The sequence below is a fragment of the Meles meles genome, chromosome 13 (assembly GCF_922984935.1).
Source record: "Meles meles chromosome 13, mMelMel3.1 paternal haplotype, whole genome shotgun sequence".
Classification (NCBI taxonomy): domain Eukaryota; kingdom Metazoa; phylum Chordata; class Mammalia; order Carnivora; family Mustelidae; genus Meles; species Meles meles.
In genome coordinates this window covers 32,060,036-32,085,598 of record NC_060078.1, presented here as the reverse complement: position 1 = coordinate 32,085,598, position 25,563 = coordinate 32,060,036, and the positions used below count along the sequence as shown (strand labels likewise).

At 54.4% G+C, this 25,563-nt stretch overlaps 1 protein-coding gene across 2 annotated transcripts in view; it reads right to left on the bottom strand.

Moving 5' to 3' along the window:
• Positions 1-1,374: 1,374 nt before the first annotated feature.
• SLC29A3 (solute carrier family 29 member 3) overlaps positions 1,375-25,563 on the bottom strand; it is a 41,443-nt gene continuing 17,254 nt past the window's right edge. For both annotated transcript variants that reach the window (XM_046026135.1, XM_046026136.1), the window contains exons 4-7: positions 19,143-19,225; positions 11,730-11,956; positions 7,456-7,618; positions 1,375-3,931 (exon numbers count right to left, since the gene is read on the bottom strand). In XM_046026135.1, the coding sequence (XP_045882091.1) occupies positions 3,277-3,931; positions 7,456-7,618; positions 11,730-11,956; positions 19,143-19,225 (1,128 nt within the window). In that variant the 3' untranslated portion in view covers positions 1,375-3,276. The remainder of the gene's footprint in view (positions 3,932-7,455; positions 7,619-11,729; positions 11,957-19,142; positions 19,226-25,563) is intronic.

Sequence of the window (25,563 nt, the reverse complement as noted above, 5' to 3'; positions counted from 1 at the left end):
GCCATCGGGTGGGGAGTCAGGGAGACAGGGGTCAAGAACCAAGGAGAAAGTCAAGGTTCAAGCAGGGGAGCAAAATGGCAGGGCGGGTAAGGACCGCTCACTTTAGGGAGAGCTAGATTTGATTCTTGTCTAGGCCACCTGGTAGCTGCGTGACCTTGGGTACGTTACTTAGCCTTTCTGAGCCTCCTTGTTTTCAGCTACGGATGGAGAGGTAATCGAGGTGAAGCACCTGGCGGAGGACAGCGCCGGGCGAGGGCTGTTGGGGGCTGATGGAAAGGTTGGATGCTGGATTTGTGGCTGCTGACTACTCCCACCTGCTGTGGGGCTGAAATCCCTTTTGGGATCCTGCCAGGCTCCAAGCTGAACCGGGAAGTGGGCCAACCTTAGCCAGTAGGTGGAGGGCAGCAATGACTTAGGCCCAGCCGGTGCCGTCACTAAGTAAGTGAGGTTGGCAAACAGATACTAGAGGCTTCGCTCAGAAAGCCCACAAAGGCGAGCCTGGGCTGTCAATGCAGCCGCCCATGCCCATGGAATGAAACCTCTCAGCTGACTTCTGGCCCTCTCTTCTACTTGGAGTTCTCTCTAAAAGCATTACATGGTCTCAGAAGCCAGGGTCCTGCAGTGACCTCCTCCCCCATCACGTCCAAGCTGCTGCGAGGGGCCCCGAATCTTCTCTAGGCAGCCCTGGGCTGAAGAGGGCAGAAGGAGGAGTCTTTTGCTAATGACATCCCCTCTTGTAGGAAGAAGCGTTTTCTTAGAAGTACCTGTCACTCGCTAGTTGAAGAGTTCGCTCAGGTGGCTTTGTTGAACAAAAGGAGGAAATGAAGATATGTATGGTCTGGAATATAGACAAGGGCACGTACTAAAAACTGGCCCTTGGGATCGAATCAGAGCCTAGGAGGCAAAGCCAGCTTCTTGGGGACTGCCCCACGCTCACACTGAAAAATATCCTTCTCTTCAGCAAGTTTGGTTCACTCCCCAAAGCATGTGAGCTAGTTCCACACTTGTGGTCACGTGAGACTAACCCCACGAGCGAGCCCAGCGCCTGGGAACAACCGTGTCTGAACACCGCTGTCTGTCCTTCTGCTGGGAGACACGTTTTTACTTTCCTTCCTCCCTCCCTGGGAAGGAATGATCCCTTGTGAAATGCTCATGAAGGTGAGCAATTAATTCGGCATCACTCCCACCAGCCCCCAAGCAGCCGACGCCTCCTCCTCCAGGAAGCTGGCCTGTTCCCCTCGCCCTCCCCTCCACCTCTGGCCGGCTACTCTCTTGCCCCTTCACTTCAGCCTGAGGTTGGGATGAGTCACCAGCCAGACCACTGCCACCAAATGATCACCAGCATTAGAGGTGGGGGGAAAAACCAAGGGAGAGATTTCAGGCTCCTGCAAGGGGAGGAGAGACAGGAGAATTTATTTTTAGCTAAAAAAAATTTTTTTTGTATTCTAGGTATCAAGTTTCAGAAAACTTTCCAGGGTGTCTTCTCTAATTCTCTGGCCAGAGAGAGGGAGTGTGTCCCAGCCTGAGAAGGAGGGGAACATAAGCTGCTCCCACTGGGTGGATTACTGGCTGCTTCCAGGGCTAATTGGCTGTCTGAAGGACACCGGGGTGCCCGAGCTCTTCCAAGAAGGAGCGGGTGGATTGATGGCTCTTGGGGTTGGTGCTTCTTGGGGGGCAAGCTCTGTTCTTTCTGCATGACTCTCAAGAAAGAACTCCTGGGTCTGATCTAGCTCCTTTCTCTCGGATTCCCAAGCCAGCCTGCTCCCCCAAGGAACAACGCTGCAGAAGCCTTCAAGGAACGGGAGAAATGTAAATTACTACTCACATCAGACCATCCTAGGGGGCCACACAAATTGAGGGTCGCCTGCTGCAAAAACAGCTTCAAAATACACAGCTGATTCAGGACAAACCAGGACAGAGCACCACCCAGGACCTGGCCAAAGCTTCAGAGTTATCCTGATGTGCATAGGGGCCTGGGAGGGTGGTGCCCCCTTTCAGGACACTTGCTGCCCCTCCAAGTCTAGGCCCCACCACTCTGCCTACGTCTTGGCTGTGGTTCAGCGCACATGGGCTCCGAGGAGATGGGAGGAAGGGAAGGATGAAGGGAGTACAGCCCCCGTGGGTCACAGCAGGCTGGAGATGTCCCCTGCCCCCAGCCCTGGTTAAGAGTACCAGGGCCTTACTATTTCTGGGATATAAGGCACAACCCCGTAGGACTCCTACACCCTGTCTTCAAATATCCTCACGTTATCCAGTTAGAGGATGCCGTTTCCGGCTGTGACCCTGACTAATCCAGCCACCAGTCAGGCTCTTGTTAAATACCCAGGTATTCATTATGCCCTTGAACCAAGGTGCTTGACATCTTGTAAACATGGACGTGAAAAGACCTCCACCCTAGAGCAAGACACAGACCAGGTGGAGGATCCCTGTCGGTACGCCCAGGCCTGACCCCCTCAGTCTCTAGGATGGGGGAGCCTTCTAGAGCACAAGTTTAGGGAATGGAGGATTCTTAGAAGCCCTCTCTTTCTGGGGTCCCCTGTCCAGTGGGCAGGTACTCTCTTACCCACAGAAAGCAGGGGTCTGCATAGCCTTGGGTCTTGGGCCTGCGAATTGGCTATTCCAGTGGACTTTTTTTTTTTTTAAAGCAGGCTCCCCATGCCCAGTATGGAGCCCAGCGTGGGGTCTGGACTCACTAGAGGACCCTGAGATCAAGACCTGAGCTGAAAATCAAGAGTCCAACACTTAACCCACTGAGCCGCTATGTGTCCCTCCAGGAGATTTCCATTCTAGGGGAAGCCCCTGGAGAGGGAGGGCTGGGAATTGCTACGTCCTGCTGTCCCCAGGAGGGAGCAAGACTGGGAGAGGCAAAGGGCCTGTGGTCAGGTTTTGGCACTGGCCTTGTAACAGTTCGGAGTCAACACTGGCGACGAAGTTCACAAGAGGCTGTAACACGAGGCAGAATGTAACCAGCAGCTAGAAAGGCGATGGGCATGCCCACTGTCCTCTGAGTAACTGTGGTCATGGGGCCCCACTCACATGTCTTTTGGTCTCCTTCAGAGGTCTCAGGAGAGCTCTTGAAAGTGTCTGGAATGTGTGCCTGGCACGGCTGCCAGCTCCCCAGGAAGACGGGAGGCCCGGGCGTACTCGGCTCTGCGCTGGGCCCAGCTGCCGCTCTCTTCTGCTCGCTGACCCAGCCCTCCCGACACTCGCTCCCCACCCACCGGGGCTCCTAAGCGTCTGTCGCAGGGCTCCGAGGTTCCTGCCATCACCCCTCTTCTAGATGAGGTGCACGAGCAGGGTGGAGCAGGCTGAGCCCAGGACCAAGCCCAAGCACAAATAGAAGGACATCACCACCCCCGTGGCCTCGGCCAGCTCACGGGGCACAATCTTCGGCCCATACATGAGCGCCAGTGTGCTGAGGTAGCCGTTGCTGAGCCCCAGCAGGGAGGTGAAGAGCACCGGGTAGAGGTCGGACCGGAAGAGCACCGTGTGCAGGTGGACGCGGGGCTGATAGTTGCAGAACATGAAGAGGGGGAGGAGACAGGTCCGGAGGAGCACCAGCCCTGGGAGCACCTTGCTCCTGGGCCCCGGCACCTGAATCCAGGCTGTGACCTGCCGGCCACACAGGTCGCTGAAGTTATACAGGAGGAAGGTGGTGAGGGGGACGAAGAACCTGGTGGTCCACGGCGAGCCCGAGCCCTTGTCGAGGGACTCGATGTTGGTGGAGACGGCGGGGAAGACGAGGCTGGTGATGAAGAAGAGGTAGACGACACAGAAGCCCAGGCCGGCGGTCTTCTTCAGGATGGGGCGGAGGGGGGGTATAGAGGAGTCGCGGGATCTGAGGGCTGCCAAGGGGGCGCTGGGGGAGTCCTGGGGTGGCTGCTCTTCCCCAGAAAACACATGGGCTGGCCAAACTGGTCTCAGGTAGAACCTGCAGGGGGAGAGGGCTCATGGTCAGAGGGCCCCAGAAAGCAGGGTCACTTGGGAGTTCTGGGGACATGGGCAAGGGACCCACAGGCCTGGTGCATGAAGCCTCAGGCAGCCCTCAGACATACGCGTGCCCAGGCAGCCACAGGGAGGCCCGCACAGTCCTTGGCCTGCCCATCCTGGTGCTGCCTGAAAGGCGGGCCACGAGCAGGGACAGAGGGAAGCAGCACTGACGGCCACGTAGTGAGCCATTGTTTTCATTTTGCTTTGGGGAAGACGTGGAGATAAAATAGCACATTAAATATAATTTTTAAATTTATAAAAATAGCACAAGCTTGATGCAATGAACTCAAAATACAGAAAGAAAACAGTTGACTAGAACGAGGACGGTCACCTCTGTCTGGTCTCACTCCTTGGAGGTCTGGATGGTTCAGAATCTGGTGTCTATGGCTCTGCGGATAAGCAAACGTCCCCTCTCCCCCCCACCACATGTCCTTCCTAGTTCTGTTTCTTAAGCAAAAGGGGTCAAACTATACACACTGCAAAACTTCCCACAACAGGGCAATTTCTAAATCTATTATGGTAAATAATGTACAAATGCATTACATAGCAGCCCAAATAACATGCATAACTATGATATACACATGCGTGCCCATAATCACATCTAGAACAGTATCTCATGGCCAGCTGTTAACATGGAGACACGTGACTCAATGCCTCTCTGCGGGGTAGCATATTTCATTGTATGCATATGCAATTTAACTGCTCCCCTGCTGATGGACATTAAGGTTAGTGCCAATCTCTCTCTACTATGAATAATGGTGCAATGAAGAGTCCCACACAGCCTTGCACCTGTATGCTAGGACTTCTGAGAAGGAGCTTCTGGATCAAAACGTTTGTATCTTTCAATGGAATATTATGCAGCCATCAAAAATCCAGAAGTCTTGCCATTTGCGACGACGTGGATGGAACTAGAGGCTATTATGCTGAGCGAAATAAGTCAATCAGAGAAAGACAATTATCATATCATCTCATTGACACGTGGAATTTGAGAAACAAGACAGAGGATCACAGGGACAGAGAGCAAAAAATGAAAACAAGATGAAACCAGAGAGGGAGACAAACCATAAGAGACTCTTAATCTCAGGAAACAAGCTGAGGGCTGCTGGAGTGGATGGGGCTGGGAGGGATGGGGTGGCTGGGGGATGGACATGGGGAGGGTGTTATGGTGAGTGTTGTGAATTGTGTAAGACTGATGATTCACAGACCTGTACCCCTGAAACAAATTATATATTATATGTCATTTTTAAAAAAAAAAAAAGCTTTTCTTGGGGCACCTGTGTGGCTCAGTGGTTTAAGCCTCTGCCTTCGGCTCAGGTCATGATCCCAGGGTCCTGGGATTGAGTCCCGCATCGGGCTCTCTGCTTGGTGGGGGGCCTGCTTCCTCCTCTCTCTCTCTGCCTGCCTCTCTGCCTACTTGTGATCTCTCTCTGTCAAATGAATAAATAAAATCTAAAAAAAAAAAAAAAAAAGCTTTTCTTTAAAATTTTGATAGCTATCAGTGAATTACTCTCCTAATAGGTAGGACCAATCTCTCTCTGCTCTGTACCACTCCCCTGCCCCATCTCCAGTCACCAGCCATGTTAATCTTAATGCGGTCATTGGTTTATTCAAAAATACTGACCACAAATTATAACTATTGGGTTAGTTTATGATTTATCATTTGGCTCCTTCGATAAAAGACAGCTCCCTGGGCAAGGACCATGTTTGCCTGTTTCCAGCTAGATCACCACACACAGAGTAACCCTTCGAAATAGAATTATAACTAATAAGTCTATAAAGGTATCTTTCCCTTCATATCCTCAACACTGAATATTATCAATATTTTCAATTTCTGCTACTTTCACCAGAGTAGAAGACACTTGGGTCTCTTGGCCTCGCCATCTTGCTGTATGACCTTGCTTGAGTCACTCAACCTCTCTGGGCCTCAGATGCTGAAAGCCAGGAGACATAGGCTGACCACATGACCACATCCCAAACAGAAAGCTTGGTGTGGGGTTGGGAGAACAGTAGCTCAGTGATGGCTGGGTTCTGGTATCAGCTCCCCTCTGTTTCCCCATGTGACATTAGGCCAGGCACGCCCCTCTCTGGGCTCCGTTTCCTCCTCTGTAAGATAGAGGGGTGCTGCAGCTGTGAGCTTCTGAGGCCCCTGCCAGGCCGCCCATCCTAAGTGCCTACAGGTAATAAGCGAGTCGGTGGGAGGGCTCCTCCTCCAAACCACTTTTCCGTGTGATGCTGAGTTGGGCACTGCAGACTTGAACTCTGTCTTGTTCCACAACCGCTATTTAGGGGAAGGAGTATTCTTACTTCCCCTTCTACTCAGCGGCAGATCCCGGCCTGAAGTCAGCTCTCAGAGGGCTCCACGCCAAGTTCCCCTGGTCAAACCTCTTCCTCATCAAGCTATTCCATCTGTCTCCTGTCGCCTTCCCCGAGCCAGCAGCCCCCGGCACTGCCTAGGGGTCCGTTCCTCCTGGGGGCAGCACCCATGGGCTCCCTTTTAACTAGGATTTAGTCTGAGCAGCCCAGGAGCATGGCTGCCTCCAAAGCTCCTTCCTCTGATGTGTTTCTGTAAACCCAGGAGTCTTGACCAAAGTTCTAATCAGCAGAGAAGAAGCTTCCATGGGACAAGCATAGCCCCTGGGTGTTCTCTGTCTCACAGGCTCAGCTGGAAAGGGTTTTGTGAGGATTTCAGTTGGAAAGTGAGATTAGAAACGAAGGTGACCAACTGTCCCCATTTGCTGAGACTTCCCTGGTTTTAGCACCGAAAGCCCCTTATCCTGGGAATCCCTCAGTCCCAGGCGAACAGGGAAGGTTGGCCACCCCACTGGAGACACACCCGCATGACGCACCATGAAACAGGACACAGGGACACAGCAGGAGTGCTGGGACCCTCCTGTCTTCTGCCCATTCCGTGACTCAAAAATGGTGTGAAGGGCACAGCTCTGGAAACAAATCCGGTTTAAACCCGGGTCTGCGACTCACTAGGTGAGCAGCCTGGGCATGTCTATTAGCTGAAAAAGCCTCGGTTTCCTCATGGTAAAATAGGGAAGGGCGGTAACAACTGCACACAGAATAAGCGAAGAAAAGACACACAGGCGTAAATGGCTGAGCTCAGCACCGCCAGGCAACACGGGTCCCCGTAGGAAAGGGCAGAGCGAGGACCTGGGCCTCCCCAGCTCTGCCAGCTCGCCCACTGTGCGGTCACAGGCTGGCCCCTGGCCTGCTTGGGCTCCGTCTCTTCACTTGCAGAACAGGCCAAATGATTCCTGCCTCTCCTACATCAAATACGATAATGGATCAGGAAATGCCTGACCAGAATAAAATGCGAGAAAAAGTTGAGGGCTGTTGTTAAAAGAGCAGCAAGAAGCAGGAAAGAAGGTGAGAAGAGGTGGGGACAGAGGCCTGGGGAGACAGCGGGTACAAAGAAGCAGAGCCGGGGGAACATCCCGACGGCGAGCGGGGCCTCACCTGGCGTACTCCAGCCGCGGCAGCAGCAAGTAGAGCCCAACGCAGAGCCCGAGGAAGACGTCTGCCGTCAGGAAAAAGGCCAGGGTGCTGTCCGTCACGTCGCTGGATGCCGCCAGGTCCACCAGCAGGGCCACGGCACTGATGGTGCCCCCCATGGCTCCTCCTGCAGGGAGCACAGGAGGCCGTGGAGATGGGGGGGGTGGGCCCACCTCCCTGCGACTCGGGCATGCCTCCGTCCACTCGGCCTTCATGGAACGGGGGTAGAAACTCTCCCTGCTGACAGAGATGCTGTAGTCCTTAGGGGGCCCTGACGCCCCGGCAGACACAGGGGGCTGAGCAGCCGTGAGCTCCGAGTCTCAGAGGGTATCAGAGGTCATGTACCCGGCCCAGTTCCCACTGATGGGCTTGTGGGAGCTGCAGCCTGAGGGGGCAAACGCCCTCCAAAGTTTCACCTTCACCTCCATCTCTCTTTACCGCCCTTCTTCTAGGGTCAGCAGTTTTCCTCTGAGGGGTGGGACTTCTCAGAGAGCTCCTCTCCCGTGCCCTCAGCCCAAGCCACCACCAAGCAAACTGGGTCAGAGGTTCAGGGAATGGTCTGGCACAGGCCCACCCGTGGCTCTGAGCAACACCGCCCCATCCCGGAAGTCCTCATTGGTTACAGAGACCCCGTGTCACCCGCCCAAGAGCTCACGGTGCTGACCTTGTACCCCGTGGGAAGTGTGGCACACATACACGTGAACGTGTTTGCACATACAGCACACACACGTGCTCACACTTTCTCATACACACTCACACACACACACACTGCTGTGCTATAACACTTTTACACACAAACTCACAGTCACATGCATGCAACCACCCTCCCACATGGAATGTTCTCTCTCGTCAAGGGCTTTGCCATGTGACCCAGGTGACAACATGTCACCACCATTGACCACTACCAGCGGAGGAGGTGGCACAACTTAGTGGACCCACGGCTTCGGGAGCCAAACAGGTGTACTTCTGACCCTTGACCCTGCAGCTTGCTCACTGAGACTGGGGGGCTAACAGGATGCCCTGGAGCCCCAGTTTGCTGGTCTGTAAATTGAGACTAACAAGCCCTGCCTTGAACAGCCGCTGTGAGGCTGGAGTTCATGTCTGGAAAGGGCCCATACACAGTCGGCTTTTGACAAGTGTCGGTCCCCTTCTTTGCTGCAATCACACCATCACTTCTGGGAGGCAGGGTGGGGAGATGGGGGGATGGACCTTACTTCCCTGTTGAACCCTCACAACCGTGGGTAGTGAACCTGTGCTTGGCAAGACTCAGAGGTTAGACATGGCCGTGCACACCCCCAAGTCATTTACTCCTCTCCGCCTCTGTTTCATTGCCTGGAAAATGGAGCTAATACTTGTCCTCCATCCCCCGAGGTCTGGTGAGTACGTGGCACTGCCTGGCTGGATGAATGAGTCTGCCTGCATTCCATGGCCAGGATATGGATTCTCAGGGAGACAAGGAAGTGGGTGACTGCGGGCAGCAAATAGCAAAGTGTTCTGTGCAGGCAGGGACAGCCCTGTCATTGTCACGCAGATGTGACCAGGTGGCACTCTCTGCTGGGTGCTGCACAGAGCAGGAGCTGAGCAACGGTTGAGGGCCTCACCCACACTCTGCCCGACCCCACTGTGGCTCTGCTGGGAACAGCCCACTGCCTCCCACCGCAGATCCTTCCTCCCTAACCTCCCTGTGAGCTTTATTCGCCCAGGCGGGGCCGGAGATCGGGATTTGAAAGGACAGCGAAGAGCTCAAGGTTAGCACAGCGAAGACAAAGAGCAGACTCTGGAACCAGAACATCTGAGTCCCATCCTGATTCTACCTCTTCTGGCTGTGTGGCCTTCAGCACGTCACTGAAACTCTCTGTGCTTCCATGTCCTCAGCTGTAAGATGGGGATGTTACTAATGCCCACATCAAAGGGCTCTTACGAAGATAAAAAGGATCCTGAGCCCAAAAGCCTTGAGAACGGTGCCTGGCACAGAGGAGTGCCTATGAACCTCTCAGATTCCCGATTAGGTGTTTGGCTATTTCTGTCCTTCCTACATCAAAGCAGCAACAGGGTAAACCCCTCGCCAAGAGGGTGCCAGCTTCAGAGAAGCTGTAATCCCCACCTGGATGTTTTGTAAGAACTGGAGCTCAATTTGAGTAAGACACTTGCCGGCTGCCTAAGGAAGAGATCTTAACATGACTGCCTATTGATTTCCCTCTCTCTCCCCAACTTGTAGGGAATTTACAATATTATCATCAACAACAAACCAGGCCTCCGGGAGCTCATCTTTCATGACTCCCTACTTTTATCTCATCAGTTATGGAAATACATGCAAATGAGGGGTTTAAAAAAACACCAGTACAAAACAAATGAATTGTTCCTTGGATGCCTACACACGCAGAATTCACAGATGGGTTCCTCTGGTCCAGAAATAACGGGGGCTGGGGAGGTGGCGGTGGGGCCTCTGGGAGCCAGGGCCACCTCGGATATTCCAGGGTGAGGGGCGCCCGATGGCTCCACCCAACCCCCTGCAGAGTGATGACTCTGGCTTAGGGCCCGGGGTAATCAGTGCTGAAGTGTGAGAGCCGGACTTCTCCACTTTTTCAAACATGGAATTTCTGAAAAATTCACAGGAGAGTCCGCTTTTCGAGAAGATTCCCGGGTGGCCAGATGAACCCGAAGGACCCCCTGCCAGCATAAATGTGGGTTTGGTCACTGAGACAGGTAGCCAGCAAGGTGGTTGTAAGGAAAATACATCTGCCGGCAGGATGGAGGGAGATGAGGGGTTTCTCTCTGAGACTCAGGTGACTGACGAGATCACATCCAGTGCTTGGGGGCCATTTCCCTCAGGCTAGGCATGTCCTTCTCAAAGCCCTGCTACAGGCATAGTGACTGTACTCAAGAAACTTAGCCACGGGCCCACTTCCATTTTACTTTAGACCCAAGGATTTCCCCGGACAGAGCCAAAAGCCTAATCTTATGTCCAAAATGGCAAACAGACTTGCGCACACATCTGAACTCTGATCTGCAGGTAGGAACACCTCCAGTGCTGAGCTGAGAAGGGATGGGAGGCTCGGGGGAGAGATACAGATCTATTACTGATGTTCACGGACACAGAAGAGATTCTTTGTGAAATTCTTCTCAAGTGGGCAAAGCTTACGACCCTCCCCTCCTTCACACAACAGGGACGTGCGCAGATGCTGAACACAGCCGCTGAGTTCCCAGTCTCGCATTAAGGGATGGTGGTTTTCTGTGAAAGCACAGATTCTTACTGACCCTCCTCCTTTTTTTCTTGTTGGGACATCTGAGTGAGGGAACAGAGCTGCTAAAGGCCTGGACCACGAGCTTAGGATCAGCATCAAACTTCAGTCAAAGGAGTTGACCCAAGTGGTGCATCTGCGTTTCCAGAGACGGCCAAAGTTCAGGGTCATGGAGGTGCTTATTTGCTAGGCTATTGGCTCCCGAGAGGCTGGGTCTGTTCATCTTTGAATCCCTGGCACATAGTAGGTCTTCTATAAAATGAGAAAGGAAGAAAAGGGGGAGAAGCTAAGAGGAAGGCAAAGGAAAGAGAAGGCAGGGGACAGAAGAAGGCGAGGGGACGAGGAGGAAGGGAAGAAAGGAATGTTGTTGCAGGAGATGCACTTGGTAGACGGATGTGTTTGCCGAAAGGGGCTACAACTGGCTTCCCTCCCAGCTGCTCTTCTTACAGGATGATTTTCATGCTCTCCCACTGATGCGTGTGGGTCTGTGTTCTCTCCCCTCAAAGGCCCATGGGCTCGTGGCTATGGTGGGCGTGGCCCTAAATGGCTTCCACATCTAAGCTATGAAAGGAAATAATGCTTCTGCCTGGGTCTCCTGGGATGCTCACTCTGGTGACCCAGGCACCAGGCACCATGCCCCGGGGAAGCCCACCCAGCCATGCTGAGACCCTGGTAGAGAGGCCCCCCAGGCCCCAGCCTGGCTGAGTTTCTCAGAGTGGGCCCTCCAGCCCTGCTCTGCTCTATCGGCTAATGCCATGCAGGGCAGAGGAGAGCTGAGCTGTCCCTGCCGACTCCTGCCCAGGTTGCAGATCTGTGAGCCAAAGACATGACTCCTATTGTTCGAAGCCATGAAGTTTTGGGGTGCTTTGTTACCCAGTAACAGACAGTGCAAATAGAGCTAACACTTGTTGCCTTTTCTGGAAGGGTCACTGCATGTCCCTCTGCATGACCCCCAGATAGACTAACCTGGTCGGCTGTCTGGAGGCCGGCTCTCACCTGATATCAGCGCCTGGGAATTCCTCATGGGGAAGGAGCCCGTCATGCCGAAGACGCTGCTATTGAAGATGGTGGAGGTCCCGCTGAGGATCGCCATGCAGATGATGGTGACAGCAAAGAAGCCATAGGTCCAGGAGGAGGTGTCCACCTTCACTAGTGCGGTCATCACCAAGAAGATGGCCAGCATGACAGTCAGCGAGGCCAGTACACGGACTCGAATCGGAACCCTGGGCAGGGTGGAGGGATGCCAGAAGTGATCACAGATCCCCTTGGGCCGGTGGGGAAGGTTCTTAAGGGACACTCTGCAGCTGGGAGGCCTGGGCCTGAATCCTGCCTTCCTGGCTCACTAGCTGTGTGGCCTTGGGTCAGCGACTCAGTCTCTCTGGTTTCAGTTCCTGCGTCTGTACAGCAGGGAGGAGGATGGATCCACCTGCAGGGGTGGTGGTGAGGGTCTCTGGAGGGGAGCGTGCATAGTACAGGGGGCAGCATCAGCTCAGGGCAAATGCTCGGTGGACATGTCTTCTTTTCATCTTGCTGTGAGGTTCAAGGACAGGACAGGAGGGCTCGAGGCAAGCCCCTGCTCTCCCTCCCACCACAGGGCTAGTGTTTCAACAAAGCCACCACCCTCTGGGCTTCCTTCTCCCAAAACTTAGTGGGGGGAGGAGGGAGACGACCAACACCATCGTCATCATAGAGAAATCACCCAGATAGTACTAAATTTGTGCCAAGTACCCTTGGGAATGTTTCTACATGCTGACTTGTTGCCTTCTCACGCCAGCCCTGCAAGACAGGCCCTCTGACCTGTCCTGCACGTACAAGGAAGGAAACAGAGATCAGAGATGCTAAAGAACTTGCTCAAGGTCACTCACTGTGACCCCGAGAGGACTGGCTCCAGTCTGTACTCTCAGAAGGACACTCTAAGGCCTTCTTGGAAGGAAGGGAATCTGGGTGGTCCAGAACAGGCCAGGGCAGAAGGATTCTCCCGCGATGGTCTCAGCTGTCACGGGCAGCTGCTGATGCCAAGCCAGAGCAGCCCTGAGCCAGTCCCACACCCACAATGCAAACCACACGCTCCTCCGGGCCCCCAACCACTCAGACGCTTCCCTGAAGGGAGGAGCGGGGAAGGCTGGCTCTCCAGGAAACTGCACATTTTTATTCCAGAGAGAGAGAATATTATGGAAAGGGGCTGTTTAAATCATCAGATTAGACTAAGCTTTAAGCCGGATTGGATATTTGGTTAATTTTCCTGCGAACCAGTGGGTGGGGGCTGGGAGAAAAGCCAGATTAGTTATACACACATAAAAAAAAAATTTTTTTTTAATAAAAAAGAAAGACCTGAAAGGTAAAAAAAAAAAAAGCATCTACATATATATGTACATAAATAGGTGTGAAATGATGAGCATGAGAAGCAAGGATTTTTCAAAGTGCTTTTGCGGCTCCGGGCTAACTGGAGTTTTCTCTGATCTTCGTTCTGATCCTCGCTGGAGGGAGGGCAGGTGCCACCTCCGCTGCGTAAAGGGGCAGAGGGAAGCCTGCAGATGTGAAGGGGCAGTTCAAGGTCACGGTGTGATTCCACGGGGAGCAGGGAAGAGAACCCAGGTCTGCTGAGCCTCCGCTCAGGGCTATCTGCCAACATGCATTCTCTCTGGTGTCTGTTAAGCAAACAAGTATCAGACAGTTCTGGTGTGTCAAACCCCCTTCCGGGTGACCCGGGCCCCAGACAGACCATGGCCAGGCATTTTGCTTTAGTGTGCACAGTGCTCCATCGGGAGGGCCCCAGGGCATTCTGGGTGCATCCAAGGGGGTACAAAACACAGCCTGAGGATCGCACAGTCTTTCTGGAGGAGGTACCCAATCTGGAGTATACGGTGTGTTGGGATGTGAGGGCACGTGTCTGGTGAGAGGGAACACGGCACGTGCAGGGTCCTGGCCTTGGGCTGCAGGAGAGATCGAGAGCAGAGGCCAGAGGGAAGCAGGGCCCTATCCTGGAGGGCCAGGTCCAGCTGCTAAGTGCAAAGGCTTGACCCTCAGGGCAGGGTGTAGGGTGCATGTGCAGGTTTGGTCTGCCAGCATCCTTTCCCTGAGGCACGCTCTTTCTTCCATGCCAAGTTGTTCTGGAGAAGTGGCTAGTCACCCTGTCCACCCTGACCAACCACAGATGATGGACACATGAAGACTGGGTCTGGGGTGACTGGAGTGTCCCATGCCACGGGGCGAGTCACTGGTTTGGGTTAGGGATTAGCATGTGAGCCAGGCAGGGCCAGTGAGGGCCCTCCAGGACTGAAAGGTGGAGAGAAATTCCTTCCCTGCCATGACCGTGTTAGGGGCTGCTGGTTGTCACGTGGCCAGCTGCATGGAGAGAGACCACATTTGGGATGAAGCCAGGCAGACACACACAGAGCCCAGGGACTGTGCAATAGGACAGCCCTGGGCACATACGCGATCCCCTAGATCTAGCAATGTGTGGCAATTTGTGGCAGCAGCCCTGATTTTAATTTTCCAGGTCAGGAATGAGAAAACCCTTTTTGTGTCTCTGTTGTTTGTTACCAAGAATGCCAACTCACACAAAGAGGCACATCAAGGCTTCTAGCTGGTGGGTGACCTGCCCATGCACCATCTCTCTACCAGGAAGCAGGCTGCAAGCGACAGCCTCCCAAGTGCAAGTAACACCTCCCAAGAGCAGCTTTCGACCAAGGATGGGGGCAGCAGGCAGCCGGTGGATAAACACCCCGGCTCCCTCCCCCTCAGGTGTGCCTTCCATACTGGGTCTCAGAGTCCCCAGGCAGGTCAAGCTCGGTCTCTTTCTGTGGGAGCTGGTTTGGTAAGCCATCCTTTATTGGCTGCCTTCCCCTCTCATGCCCCTTCTCCATTCTCCTACCTTCACCTCCCAAGTAAAGGGCTCGCACTTCAAATCCCTGTTGCAGGGGCTGTTGCTGGGGAACCCTACACCACGATGCATCTTCCCAGGGTCTGCAGGGGCCTCATTCTTGGCAGGAGCTTGGGGGGCAGCCAGGTAGAGCACCCGGACCCCTTGGGGCCCAGAGTATCTAGTGTAAGTGCACACCAGCGATCCTGGAGGCTGGTGGTCAGGCCTACCTCTGATGCTTGGACTGGTTCTCCACACTCAGCCGGGTTGCACAGTGCCCTCCACCCTCTCCCAGCAGCTGAAGCTGTCCCATGCCCCAAAGATAAGAGCCAGTAAGAGCCCAGAGCCTGGGTCAGCATAACGTTCCCATTTACAATTGTAAATATTAAGATAGTCACAGAGAGGGGCGCCTGGGTGGCTCAGTGGATTAAGCCACTGCCTTCGGCTCAGGGCATGATCTCAGGGTCCTGGGATCGAGCCCCGCATTGGGCTCTCTGCTCTGCAGGGAGCCTGCTTCCTCCTCTCTCTCTGCCTGCCTCTCTGCCTACTTGTGATCTCTCTCTCTGTCAAATAAATAAATAAATAATCTTTAAAAAAAAAAAAAAAGATAGTCACAGAGAAAGAGAGGGTGGGGACCGAGTCCAAAAAGTTTTACCAGATCCCTGGGGCAAGAAGGAGGCCCAGGGCAGACTAGAGACAGGAGGAGTGCTGCCAGGACAGAGCTCTGTCTTGTTCTCCCCCGCCCCCCTCCAGGGTGGACAGAGGGCCTGGGCGGGATCTGGTGAGTCCCCGCTGGACTGCACAAACTGACAGGCAAGGTTTGTTAGCAGGGGAGGGAGACTTTCTGCTTCTTGACCCCCCAAGCATGGCAGGCAGACCACTGGAAATACTGAGTTTCCAGCCAGCCTCAGGCATGGGCTCTGCCTCTAACCACCTCCTCCCAGCCCCCATGAAGACGAAGACCATGCCAGGAATGCTGATGGTGTCCCAGGAGCTCTCTGGCGCCTGTCCCAACAAGGTAATTAGTTGCCCCTACAGGAAGGTTGCTCTGGAGAGAGCTGGGGGACTACTCGCCCAGCACTCCCAGGGTGGTGGGAGGTGAGGAGGTAAATGCCAAAGGCAGGCCAGGAGCAACGGAGTCCCCGCAGGTCCCTCGCCTGCACGGGCCTCCTCCTTGCTTGCAAATCACCTGCCACGTGACCCATCCTGCCCCAGGTCCTCAGGGGTCCTGCATGGGGCTCTCTTCAATGCCCACGAAGCTTGAGATGTGCTGCATGGAACCCACCCCATGTGCAACAACAGGGGCACGCTGGCCTCTCTCTGCTTCTTCCACCTGGGCCGAGAGAGTGACGCGGGGGACAGGGACATCGTCAAGATGGTAGAGACAGTCTGGACAAGGGATGCCCTGGTGTCAGGGGTTCTGCTCTGGGACAGGGGATGGCTGAGACAACTGCTTCGGCCCCAGGACCCTGGGCAGGCCACAGGAATGTGAGATTCTGGGCAAGGGCTAGGGCTGCCAGCTCCCCACCCCCTTGTTCAGGACCCCAGGGGACTGATTTCTTCGTAAGTCTCTCAAATGTAAATTCTACTCATAAGTATTTATGATGCTACAGATTTAACATAATAAAACACTTGGAGATTATGGATGAGCCAGTCAGAGAAAGCCAGGGTTCTCCAGGAGGGGAGAAAAGGAGATGTTTCAATCTCGCACATTAAATAAAAAACAGCTTAGCTGCAAACCATCTTCCCACAGCCCAGAAACAGACGGAGGCCCGCAAGCGTTCCCCACACTGCCTTCATTCCTCTCCTACAGGGAGGAGGGCAAGGGCAGGCCCTGGGGTGGGCTGAAACTTCTGGAAGAAGCCCTATAGTGCTGAGCCTTCACAGCCAGCTCCCTGGCTAACCTTGGGAGGGTGGCTACCTGGGTGGTCCCCTGTCCCCACTGCAGACAGACCTAGACCTCCTTTACCACCTCCTTCCTTCCAGCTGTCTGAAGCCAGGGCAGAAGGCTCTGACGTGTGGCTCTGGCCACAGGGAGGAGCTGGGGGACCCAGAGGTTCCAAGTCAAGTATGGGGCGAGAAGGGTCCCAGTTCCCATCTGGACTCACCCTGTGAATTTGATCTCTGTGTGCCTATCTTCCCATCTGTAAAGCAAGGTACTGAGTTTCCGGCTCTCCAGCTGTTGGGAGGATTAAAGGAGACAAAGCTCTAAGGGGTACGAGGGCTCTGAGGTGCTACCCGAGTGTCCTGAGGGCCGACTTTCCCTGTTGCTGACCCCTGTCCCAGGCCAGCTTCTGGCCTGCTGGATCTCATGACCACAGAGGACGTACAACGCCAGCCTAAGCTACCCCGCACTGGTCCTGTGGTCTTGGGTATAGCTCCTGACTTCCCCCTGGAAAGGGGCTCATGTCAGGGTCTCCCTCTCGGGTTATTGTGTGTCACCAGGCATCACCCCTTGTTAGAGTTCAGACACTGACACCAGATCTAGAAGGGAGTAGGGGCTCTCACTTACATGAGCCCGGGTTGTCTCCGCTGGACAAACCTGCGTCCCCAGGCCAGCCAGGCAAGCGGACAGAGAGGGTCACGAGAAAGTCCTAGAAAGGAGGGGGTGGTGAGAGACCAAGGGGCCCTCCATCACCTTGGCTGTCACCCCCTCTTCCTCATCTTCCTCCCTTCTGTTCCCTTCCCTTCTTCCTGCCTTCTCTCCTACAGCTCTTCCCTCCAGGGACCAGGAGTGCGGAGGGAATACTTGGCCCTGCTCTGAGCTCCATTCCTCCACTCATTCCTCCTGGGGGGGGGGTGCTCTGGAGGCTGCGCCCCACCTTTGAGGACATGGAGGGTAGCCCCGTGTGCCAGGGGAAGGCAGGAAGAGGCAAGGTAATGGTAAGTAGGCTTATCTCAAGGCCATCTGAGCCTCACCCTTACGGCCTGCACTTTGGTTTTAAAATGGGTACAAATTCTTTGTCTCTCCTTCCATCGGCAGGTGGGTCTATATCCCCTCGAAACCAAGTGACCTTGAGGAGTGCTTGCCCAGCCAATCCAGCTTAAGTGACACTGTGTGGCCACAGAGACTAGCTTACAGAAACCATGTACCTTCTGCCTTGCTCGTTCAAGCACCTGCTCTTCAGCCACGAGACGGAAAGTCCTACTACCTGAGACCAACGTGCAAGAGACCATGGGGAGGGGAGGGGAGATGAGAGGAGAAGGAGACGGGGGCCAGAGAAGGGCCAGCAGCTCCAGCCGCACTGTCTGCGACCACATGAGAGGCAGAAAGACAGAGATGCCAACTAGCCCAATGACGCCCAGATCGTGAGACAGACTCATTACTGTTAGTGTTTAAACCGCGACCACACTTGGGGATCACTTGAATGCCACGACAGATAATTGCAATAGCCCCATTGCATAATATGTTTGGAAGGACTGGTCTATCCAGGCTTAGCCGACATGCTGCCTCTCTCTTCCCATGCTCAGAGCAGACCCCGCCCATCAGTCAGAGCACACTGCCTGAGGCGAGACCTGCCTCGGAGACTGTTCCACCAGAGATCCAGGCCAGCACTGCAAAGTTAGCAGAGGCCATGAGGGATCTAAGGTTCCAGGCGACTGGGCCCAAAGGAACCCAGGTTCCTGTTGGTAGCTTAGGGGAAATGTGGGCCAAGGAGCTAGGGCTCGTGTTCCTGCAACCCGCAATGGAGAACAGATGCTAAGAGTCCCCTGGTGGAGTCAAGGGCCATGCTAACTTGCCCGGCTGTCTCCTGCATCATTTCTTCCACCACAGCGCAGCCATGGGGCTCTCTCCCAGCCCCCACTCTAACACAGTGTCAGGAGGTCCCCACAGGGCCTCTATGAGTAGTCAGCACACGAGCTGGCGGCGCATTCCACGGAGCGAGAGCCAGAATCGTGGGGAGCCAGGCTCTTGACACTCTCAGAACTGCTGGCAGGTGGGTCCGTCAGTTAGTGTCTGACTGTTGGTTTCAGCTCAGGTCATGATCTCAGGGTCGTGGGATCGAGTTCTGCATTGGGCTCTGCACTGAGTAGAGTTTGTTTGTCCCCCTCGCTCTGCTCCTCCCTGCCGGCTCTCCCCACCTCTATCTCTAAAATAAATACATTTTTAAAATCTTAAAAAAGACCAGCTTCCACAGGTCTTGTCCACCCCTCCCCCCCAGGGGCCACCCCTCCCCCCCGGGGGCCACCCCCACCATCCACATGCTGGCCTCCGGCCATACCGTCTGCAACTCAGGCAGCTGGTAAGAGACAGGCTCCCCAGATGGAAAAGGAGGAAGAGGAGGGTCCCCACATGCCTTCTGCTGGCTGCTGACACAGGGTCCTAGCATGTGGCTGGGAAGTGAAAGTCCAGCTCCCAGTCCTGGCTTCCCTCAATGGGACCCTGGCCGTCTGACATTTCGGTCTTTCCTGCTGGACTCCTACTTGGGGGCCTGCCCCTGCAGCAGCTGAAAACCAGTAGCCCACACCAGTAGCCATGAGCTAGAGGCACTGGGACAGGGCTGGAGGCACAGGGTGGGGCTGGCAGAGGGAGGGACATGGCCTACCTGTTGACGAGCAGGAAGTTTGCCATGAGGCACAGCACGTTGGAGACGGTGGAGGCGACGGTCAGGTAGCTCTCAAAGTAGTTCTGCAAGCACAGAAGTGAGGGGGCTGCTGATGTCATCGCAGATGGACGGGAGGGCCCCCTGGAGAGCAGAGACCACCCCCCCCCCCCCCGCCCCACTGTCTTCAGAAACCAGCGCGTGATGGACAGGTCTGCTCCACGATGGCGTGGCCCCGCCCCATGGTGACCCATGACCACTTACTCGGTCCCTCAACAGACACCAATACAAGCCATGCGAAGTGCTGGGGACGTAAGTCAGGATACGACATTGTCCCTGCCCTCAGAGAGGCTCCTAAACGTCTGCAGCCCATACTCCCCCCTCCTCTACCTGTCCCACCCACGCACAGCCAGTGTGGACAGGACCCAACAGTGAGCACGTGCACACGGACAGACTGTGTCCTACCAGCCTGCCCTGCCTCCCGCCAAATTTCAGTGATCCAAATGTGCTTTGTTATGACCCAACCACATTCTTGTGTTCTTGCCACCAAGGGAGGCCTCTTAGAACTACACCAACCCTGACACTTTGTTCTGACTCTGGATTTGCCCCCTCAGGAGAGATGCTCCCAGAGGTCAAGTGGGAAATGGCTCCTAGACTGGCCAAGAGAAGAAAAAAGAGCATTTTTTTTTTCTGGAAGCGGGAGCCGAGTACTCCAGACGAAGTGTGCAGGAGACCACATGATGAAGAAGAGCTCCTGATCATAACGTGCTGGAATTTATGGCTAAAGAAACTGTACAGCAATTGTACCTGGTTCTCCAAAACTCAGAACTGTCCACTCACTAGGACAGATGTTACTGCGTATCCATTATTCCTCAATATACCTGTCTTAAAAAAAAAAAATCAGGAAGGGCTGACATATCTTGGCTTGGGTCATTGTCAACTCATGAACCCCAAGTTGGTACTGATTGTGGGTTCTAAGCCGTGAGAACAGATCCCACGTATTAAGCGTTTCCTGTATGCCCAATACAATGGCTTTTTATTAAATACACTGTTCACTCTGAAAAAGAAAAAAGCAGCTGTAAGCATTCTCCTCTGGAAAGCTCACAAAATTGGACTTAACTGAGGCAGTGTTTTGAGTCACAAATGTGCCAAGCACGAGGCACAAGGGGTGCAAAAACCTCACCAACGCACAGAGCACTGTGGCAGTTTTACGGATCCCGACAAAGAACGAGACATGCCTGCTGGCCACTAAGAAGGAAGCACCCCACTGGGAGTGTAAGATAGAGTGTGAAGGTATTTTCATCTCAAAACACCACGGGGAGAGATGTCAGAATTTTGTGGGTTTTTTCTTTTGTTTGAAGGGGTTCCAGGTCAGGGAGTGGACCAGGGTCATGTGAGGAATGGGAAGGAGTACGGGTTTGGGGAAAAGTCCCAGAGGAGGTGGGATCTGAGTCAGACCTTGATATATACAGACGGTCAGATCTGTCCTTTCTGGGAGAGTCTGCAACGTGGAGCCCACGAGAGAAAGATATCACAATGAGCTCCTTCTGGTCTGAAACAGATTGTTCCAGGTCCCTTTTTAAAGCCTGCAGAGTGCTTTGTGGTCTTTGAAATCTGCACCCTGACTATCAGGTAGTGGTGGCCGTGCAATTAAAATGGTAATCACAGCGACTGCGGGCCATCAACCATGAGCCTTAGAAATCGCCTCCCTCCTTTAAGGTGCCACCTCATTGTTCCTGCCCTGATGGGCTCAGTAGAGCCTGGACTGGCCCGAGGCACTTAGTCAATTACGTCTTGACACAGTGGCTGAGCCTACGTGAGGCCAGGTAGGCGGGAGCCACGGAGAAAGGCCCGGAGGAAGAGACAGCCGCAGGTGGGGGCCAACTAAGACAGCCCCGAATCTGAGCCCCCCTTCCCGCCCCAACGGAGGTCCCTTCAATTCAGTGGCTGCTCACTCGTTCCATGCAAGTCTACAAATGACCACTGCATGGGACGCAGAATCTCTGGCTTTGTTTTTATTGAGCAGGCTCAGGTTCCCTGAACATTTTAGGAATGGGGATTTTCTAGGTAATTGAATGTTCTGGTTTGTTGATATTTAAGCAGAGAATTGTCCTTTTAATGGTAGAAAGCTTTTTAAATATTGACAACGGAGTAAGGCTGGAGTAAGGCTCCCTTTCTGTTGACGGAGCCCATTTTCTTGGCCTTTCAAAGAACATGCAGGAGGGGTGGAATGGACTGGACCGTGGCCTGTTTCTCTACCAGCACAGACTGGGGGGCTGTAGAGGGTTGCGTAGGCTGACTCAGCACACCCCATGGAGTTTTGGTTTTGTTCTTTTTTTTAACTTAGTTCCTGATACAAATCTGCTGGGGGGCGGGTAACTTATTTGATGCTTTTGCCCGTAAGTAGAGTTCTAACAAAACGTGGTGGGCAGACTCTCGAAGGGGCCTCCACACCCCCAGCCTCCTGTGCTCATGCCCTTGTATGGGATGCCCTTTGCTAAGTGTGGGTGGGACCCGTGACTTGCCTCTAACCAAGAGAATATGGCAAAGGGGCGGCCATACATGACGATGCGTATGGGATGTTACATGAGATGTAACACCTGTCTTGTTGGACCTCCCTTTTTTTCCTCCCTTGATGGCTCTGAGGATGCAAGCGGCCATCAGGGGAACCCCAAGTGGCAAGAACTACAGGTGACCCCTAGATGCTCAGAGAGATTTCTGGCCAACATCCAGCAAGAAACCGAAGCTCTCAGTCCTACGACTGCAAGGAACTGGATTCTGCTGACAACCCAAGGAAGCCTGAACGTGGTCCTCCTCCAACCAAGCCTCCAGGGAGACCGCAGCCCTGGCTAAGCCCCTGACTGCGGCTGTGTACGACCCAGACCCAGAGACAAGGACTCCGTCCAGCCGTGCCCTGACTCCTGGCCCACAGACACCGTGAGATAATAACCGTGTGTCATGTTAACCCTCTGGAGTGTGTAGCATTTTGTTACACAGCAATACATCTTCAATGAACAAGGGTTGTGGGCAGCTGAGTTCCTATCTATCCTAAAAACTATCCAGAGTTTTTCTGCATGTTGCTGACTTCTTTTTTCTTTTTTTTTTAATATTTTTTATTTATTTATTTGACAGAGAGAAATCACAACTAGGCAGAGAGGCAGGCAGAGAGAGGAGGAAGCAGGCTCCCCATGGAGTAGAGAGAGCCCGACGCGGGGCTCGATCCCAAGATCCTGGGATCATGACCTGAGCCGAAGGCAGAGGCTTATACCACTGAGCCACCCAGGTGCCCCTGTTGCTGACTTCTTGTAGTTTACATTCAGTTTCTTGATGAAGACAGGGATAGCTCACCGTGATCTCGCCAGATGCGAAGACCAATGTATCTGCCCATGAGGGAAACAAAGGTTTCCCTTTGCAGACAACAGTCCCCTTAGCCTTTCCTCATCGAATCCTTTGCTGAAATCAGGCTCATTTTGTGCCGATTCCAAGAAACAGGACTTAGCTTCCATGCCACCCCAGATCTGCTCACTGCCCACCCCTCGGGCCGTGTACCTTGCCACTCAGTCCCACGGTCATAAAGCCACTGCTGTGGCTGCCCCCAGAAAAGGAGGTGACTCCTATGGAGAGACCCCTGTGCTGCGCACTGCCTGGGATCAGGTGATACTCTCTGAAGTGGGGACAGGAAAAGCCCCAGGACATATGCTTTGACCAAAGAGAGGCAGGAAATGGGAAGGAGACAAGAGATAAACTTCTTGACTTTCTTCTCCCCCAGCCAACTGGTCTATGATGCGGTGGCCCCATGTGGCTTCATGTGGCTTCTCCGGATGCATGCTGGGCACCCGAGCAGCCAGCTGTGTTTTGTTGCAAAGCTGTGGCCAGCCTGCATCTGCTCTCTCCCATCCCTGCCTCACTTCCCTTTTCCCCCACTCTTGCTTCCCTAGGACAGCACACCTGAGATGGTATTCACACATAATGGGTGGCCTTGGGCTCCTTTCTAAGAAACATCTAGCAGTGAAAGCCCTAGCTTCCATCCTGGACTGTGCCCTTGGCAGACCTGTAGCTGGCCTTTCCTTCCTGGGTTTGTCTCGTTTGCCTACAAAGGATGTCGGGGGTCTCTTCTCCCATTTTATTCAACGCGATGTAAGAACATTTGAATATTGGTTCAAACACATTGGTAACCCTCCTGCCCCCTCCAAAGCAATCCGTCCTCGCCATCTCATAGGGCGATCTCATGTCATGCAACGTGTGGGGAGGATTCATGCCACAATTTGCCCACACTTGGGCCTGGTTTCTAGGAGCTCCCTTGAGAGGCTCTGTTGTTATTACCACACCATGTGCCCCACATGATTGATGAACATGGCCTCTACCTCCAGAGGTGGACCCAAAGACCCCAAAGGCCAGTACCGGCCATGCAGGAGTAGAGGGACAAGGAATGCCCCAGGGCAGGGGCACTGGGCCACCTCGGGCAAAGGCGGAGGCTATGCCTTGCACACCCACAGGGAGTGCCAATCCTGAAGCAATGAGATGAATGAAGCCCCTCACGGTCGTGCCACAAGGCAGCTCTGTTTCTACAGTCCACGGAAAACCTATGTCCTGGGGGGTCCTTCCCACAGGTAGGAGACACTGTGATGCAGCAAGCAGGCAGGGCTGGAAGACGGGTGGGAGCTGCAGGGCAGGGCACGACAGGATGACGGGGCCTCTCCGAGTGGGTTCTCTGCCTTGGCCATCGGGAGCCCCAGAGGCTGGTCATCCTACGGCTGTCTGACTGGCCAGCAGCTGCTGCCCACCCAATTTGCAACCCGTCCCGTGGTTCCCTGAAGATGTGGCCACCCCCATGTGCCCTGCACCGTGCTGGTGGCTTGGTATATGCTCTCTGGGAGTTTGTAGTCCGGCACCACCCTGCAGCTAGAGCACAGGGGACACAAGGTATGGAGGAAGGAAGGAGGGGTCTGGGGGTGCTTCCCACAAGACACCCTCTTGGACCGCAGCCTGAACAGTTGGGGGAAGTTTGCCAGATGGATATGGGGAGGCGGGGAGAGAGCCTGCACTCCAAGTGGCAGGAGCAGCACATTCAAAGGCCCGGAGGGCTGCTTCTTTGCCAATTACGACTCAGACACAAGTGCCTTTGTTAGAACAGACTTCCCGAGGCCTTCCTTGGCATCGACAGGAATCAAATGTACTGTGCAGTGCATTCAACCCAGACATCTCAGGACAGGTGGCCACAGAGCCACGGCACTCACCCCTTCCTTTCAGGGTGCTGATGGGGGACAGCAGTCCCACCAGTCACTGTTCTGAATTCGCCAGCCTGATGGGAAGCGAAGCCCAGCTGAGGAAGAAAGAGGAAAACTTCTGCTCCTCGTGTATCTCCTCCAAGCTCCCTGCCCTCCACCATCTCCCAGCAGGCTGCAATTCCCTGGGGCTTGGGCAGGGCTCAGCCTCCAGTTACCTGGTCATGCTGGTCACACTAAAGTCATTCTTGGCACAGGGCAGGTCAGCCAAGTGGGAGCACAGAAGCCCCACAGAGTGCCAGGGAACTGCCAGGGAACAAGAATGCCCCACAGACTGCAGTCCCTTTGCTCTTAACGCAGCCTATAAGGGAAGGCAGATCTGGGTTTGCTCCCATTTGATAGATAAGAAGCCTGAGGCTAACAGGTGGATGAACCGCACAGAGGCGCCTACCTGGCATGTGCTGGTGGTGGATCTTCTGATGCAGGGCAGGACTGGGGTGGCTGGGGTGGGCTGGGGGACATTTAGCTGCTCTACCTGATGGGGCCTGCCTCACAGACGCACAGGCTCAAACGCTGTCCCTGGGACTGCGCCATGACACTGAGGACCCAGTGGCCAGCACTGGCAGCCCACAGGCCTTCCCAGCTGTGAGTAGCCGTCAGCTGTAGACTCCAGGGTCCCATCAGGGCGGTGTCTTCCCTCTGCCCCAACCCTCATACATGGGTGACCTGCCCAAGCCAGCGAATGACGGGGTTTGATTTCTCTCCCCTCTGCAGTTCACTCTCTGCTCCTTAAACTCTACGGTCCATTCCCCAGGCCATTTCTACAGGGCGATGGTTCTGAGTAGAGTTAAAAGGAAAAAGATTCGGAGGAGAAGAGCTCTTGCTTCTGTCAGCCACCCGAAATGGATAGACACGGTCTGCTGCGGAGCACAGAGCATGGTCCAGAGGACACAAGCGTCGGGAAGAGCCGGGCAGGCTTCCAGCTTACCCCCCACCCCCACCTGTGCCGACTCCCCACAGAGCCCTGCCCCACCCCCAGGTCCAGCAGAGGTGGGGCTCAAAACCCAGACCCCCGGTAGAGCAGGGTGCCTGGTAGGTGTGGGGGAGCCCCACTCTGGCCTGGGTGCGGGGCGCCTAATCCCCTGGTGATGAGATGGGAAAGTCATGTTCATCTGTTCCACTCTGGCCTGGCTTGCAAA